At 35.2% G+C, this 2,916-nt stretch overlaps 1 protein-coding gene across 2 annotated transcripts; it reads right to left on the bottom strand.

Annotated features, from left to right (window-relative positions):
- Window positions 1-367: 367 nt before the first annotated feature.
- On the bottom strand, window positions 368-2,440 carry LOC110882601. 2 transcript variants are annotated; one of them, XM_022130584.1, is made up of 3 exons: window positions 1,871-2,440; window positions 824-903; window positions 368-526 (listed from the first exon to the last, which is right to left on the bottom strand). In XM_022130584.1, the coding sequence occupies exons 1-3, from the start codon at window positions 2,143-2,145 to the stop codon at window positions 471-473; spliced, it is 411 nt and encodes a 136-aa protein (XP_021986276.1). In that variant the 5' UTR covers window positions 2,146-2,440; the 3' UTR covers window positions 368-470. The 2 variants fall into 2 exon arrangements, with proteins under 2 accessions (XP_021986276.1, XP_021986277.1); XM_022130585.1 differs by lacking the exon at window positions 824-903.
- Between the last annotated feature and the right edge of the window lie 476 nt (window positions 2,441-2,916).

Genomic DNA, 2,916 nt, shown 5'->3' with positions numbered 1-2,916 from the left:
TGTGGAATATGAGTGTCTTCAAGCTATTTATTACGTAAAATGTCTTAGAAAAGGCACATTGTATATTTAGACAAAACGAAGAGGTAGAAGCAAAGAGGGAGAATTTCATATTAAGCAAGAATCCGGAATGGTCAAGTTTTGGTACTTAGACTATAGACTAGGTCGAACATGGCAATTCTACCTAATTCCCTATAGTTATGGCTCTGATACCAATCTGTCACACCCCAACCGATGGCGGAAACATCGGAGTGAGACGAAAACTAGATTGCAAGAGACTTCATAACGCTATTTGTGTCAAGTATTTAGTAACTACATTTTACATTGCTTGGACTAGAAATACCACAAGTCTGAGATAAATAATATATACAATAAGTATTCAAGTAAATAAATTTTATTTCATGATAAAGGTTTATTACAAGATTGGAAACAAAATACAACAGGTTTGAAGGTAAATTATCATGCCACAAGTATTAAAATTTAAATGTGTTTCTAGGCATTCCTACTGGATTCCTTGCATCATCAAAACCTGCAATACATGTTAAAGCATAGTTCAATACAAAAAGTATTGGCGAGCATACAAGTTTGAGTATAAGTATAAAAATGTTTTAAAAAGATTTTTCATGGCAATGAGTAAGTACAAGCATATGAATTTAAACACGTATGATTGCAAGTATAACACGTATGAATGCGAGTATAACACGTATGAGCAAATATAGAGATTCTTTGTATAAAAGAATTTCTAGCATGTTTGTGTGTTTGATTCAAAGTACATGTATTGCATCCCAAAGGTAATAAAGCGTAAAAAGGGATCGAGTATGCTCACAGTGGTTGCGCATAAGAATTCCTTGAAATAACGCACGGGTAAGGATTGAGAAATCCAAGAGAACAAACGTAATGGTTATCCTAGAGATTTAACATGGCACATAACGAACTCGTTAACGTTTGTAGGTTAAATAGAATCCCTATATATAGTATGGTTAAAATAATAAAATAAAACTCATTATTATACTTAGTTACTAAAACTCGTTGATTTGAATTTACAAAGAATGGGTATATATGAAATTAAGGATTAATTCACATTCTCTTAATTTATTTATAAACCGATCATAAAACTCTATCACACCTTTACGTTAGTTATAAACTATCTGGTAACTTTGTCAAATTGTAAAACTAGAGTTTATCAAAATGCCATTTACTAACTTATAGATTTATAAACTCAGATTTTATTTCAAAAGTTTTATTAATAATATGAGTGAAATACTTCTTGTGAGCCAAGGTTGTACCATGAAAATGAAAGTCGTTTCTCCGGTTTATATTTCCTACCATCGGACTCCATATTAGTTTGAATAATATTAGCATACTCGTAACAAATAAATATACAAATTTTCTATATGATACAAATTATCACAGTATTTGAAAGAATAATGTTGACCAATGATCACATGAAAATTTAATTTATAGACATGTAAATAAAACTTCATCTTCTATGCATGAATTTCTATCTACGATGTCCACAATCCCATTTGTTCAGATTCTAAAAAAAAAATACTAAGATTATTTGTTCTTTTAATATAATAAAAGTTATATAAAAGTAATTTGTTTGGAACAAATTAACAATAAAAAAAATGATGTTGGAATCAAAGAGTGGCTAATATGGGTTCCGAACAGTTGGACCAAAATACAAAACAGATATTAAAAATTATAATAATTTGGTTCTTAATTCTTAAATCAAAACAACGTATCATCGTTTTCCTAAAAAAACCAATTGACTGAACTGTTATATATATTCATTTTTTTGTTTCAAATTTGAATAACATAACAGTTAATCGAGTGTTTAAATGAAAGTAATGAAATATAAAACGAGGTATACCGAACACGAGTCAAAGGACTTCCGATTCTCCGGCGAAACTCTGGCGATTGTGGTTCTTCTCCGGCATGAGCTTGGAAGTTCCGACGACGTGTATTTTTCTCCGGTGAGAGGTGTTGACACCTTCGACAGTGCTTACGGACTCCGGGTACTTCTGAGCTATTCCGGCGAGCTTCGAAACCAGGGGAAACGACGTGAACTCGGTGGACCGAGACACCGCCGTGAGCTGCGGAGCGGTTCCTGACACTGGCTCTCTCTCCTGCCATCTTCTTCTTCATTTTCTCGTATCATCTTCGTCATCACTTCACCCAAACTCGTCACCGTCATCGGAAATCGGGACGAAGAGACATCGTTCCGATTCACCACCGCCATAACCGCACCTCCGCTCCACCGTTCGTACACCGTCGAGCTCCACCGGCTTTGGTCGTTGGCCTTCTGTCGAGGGGGAGGGGTGGCCGAGAGGGTGTTTGGCTTGTGGAAGTGTGCGAGATTGAGAGATGAGTGTGATTTGGTTGGGTTTGTTTGTCCGTGGGTTTAGGGACTTCAGACAAGGAATTTGAGAGGGAAGGAATGGGTAAGGTAACGGCTGATATCATATTGTATATTTAGGGTTCTCTTTTCTATTTATATGTAGGTTAGATTTTGTTTTAGGTGGGCTTGGGCCTAAGGCCCACAAGCCCAATCTCGTGTTAAGTGGCTCGTAATTCCTACGAGACTCGTTATCAAAACCCGAAATCGTCGGAACGTCATAATATAAAATTTTAGTTTAAAAAAATATGTAAAAGAGTACCGGTAGTCGTTGTCGTCGCGCTTGACCGTCGGTTGCGTTAAAAGCGCGTAAAAATGCGTCGTTTGACGTTTTTTATTCCGTTTTCGATCTGATTTTCTAAAAATAGAAAACGAACTTGAATTTTCTAAAAATATAAAAATACAAAAATACGAGGCGTTACAACTGTTTTGATCAATGAACTGTCTTTAAAACTGTTTTGGTTTATGCTTCCGCTGTTTTGTTAAACCAATTACCGAATCTAAACTCTAATGTTGTTAAT

The sequence above is a fragment of the Helianthus annuus genome, chromosome 12, assembly GCF_002127325.2.
Source record: "Helianthus annuus cultivar XRQ/B chromosome 12, HanXRQr2.0-SUNRISE, whole genome shotgun sequence".
NCBI lineage: Eukaryota > Viridiplantae > Streptophyta > Magnoliopsida > Asterales > Asteraceae > Helianthus > Helianthus annuus.
This window is presented reverse-complemented; position numbering and strand designations above follow the sequence as displayed.

Bases quoted from the DNA above. Each gene is read 5' to 3' on its own strand.
- LOC110882601 (XM_022130584.1), bottom strand. From the start codon at position 2,145: ATGAAGAAGAAGATGGCAGGAGAGAGAGCCAGTGTCAGGAACCGCTCC. The intron at 904-1,870 runs GTATACCTCGTT...TTAAATCTCTAG, and splicing joins AGTCCTTTGACTCGTGTTCG to GATAACCATTACGTTTGTTC. The intron at 527-823 runs GTGAGCATACTC...CATGTATTGCAG, and splicing joins AATTCTTATGCGCAACCACT to GTTTTGATGATGCAAGGAAT.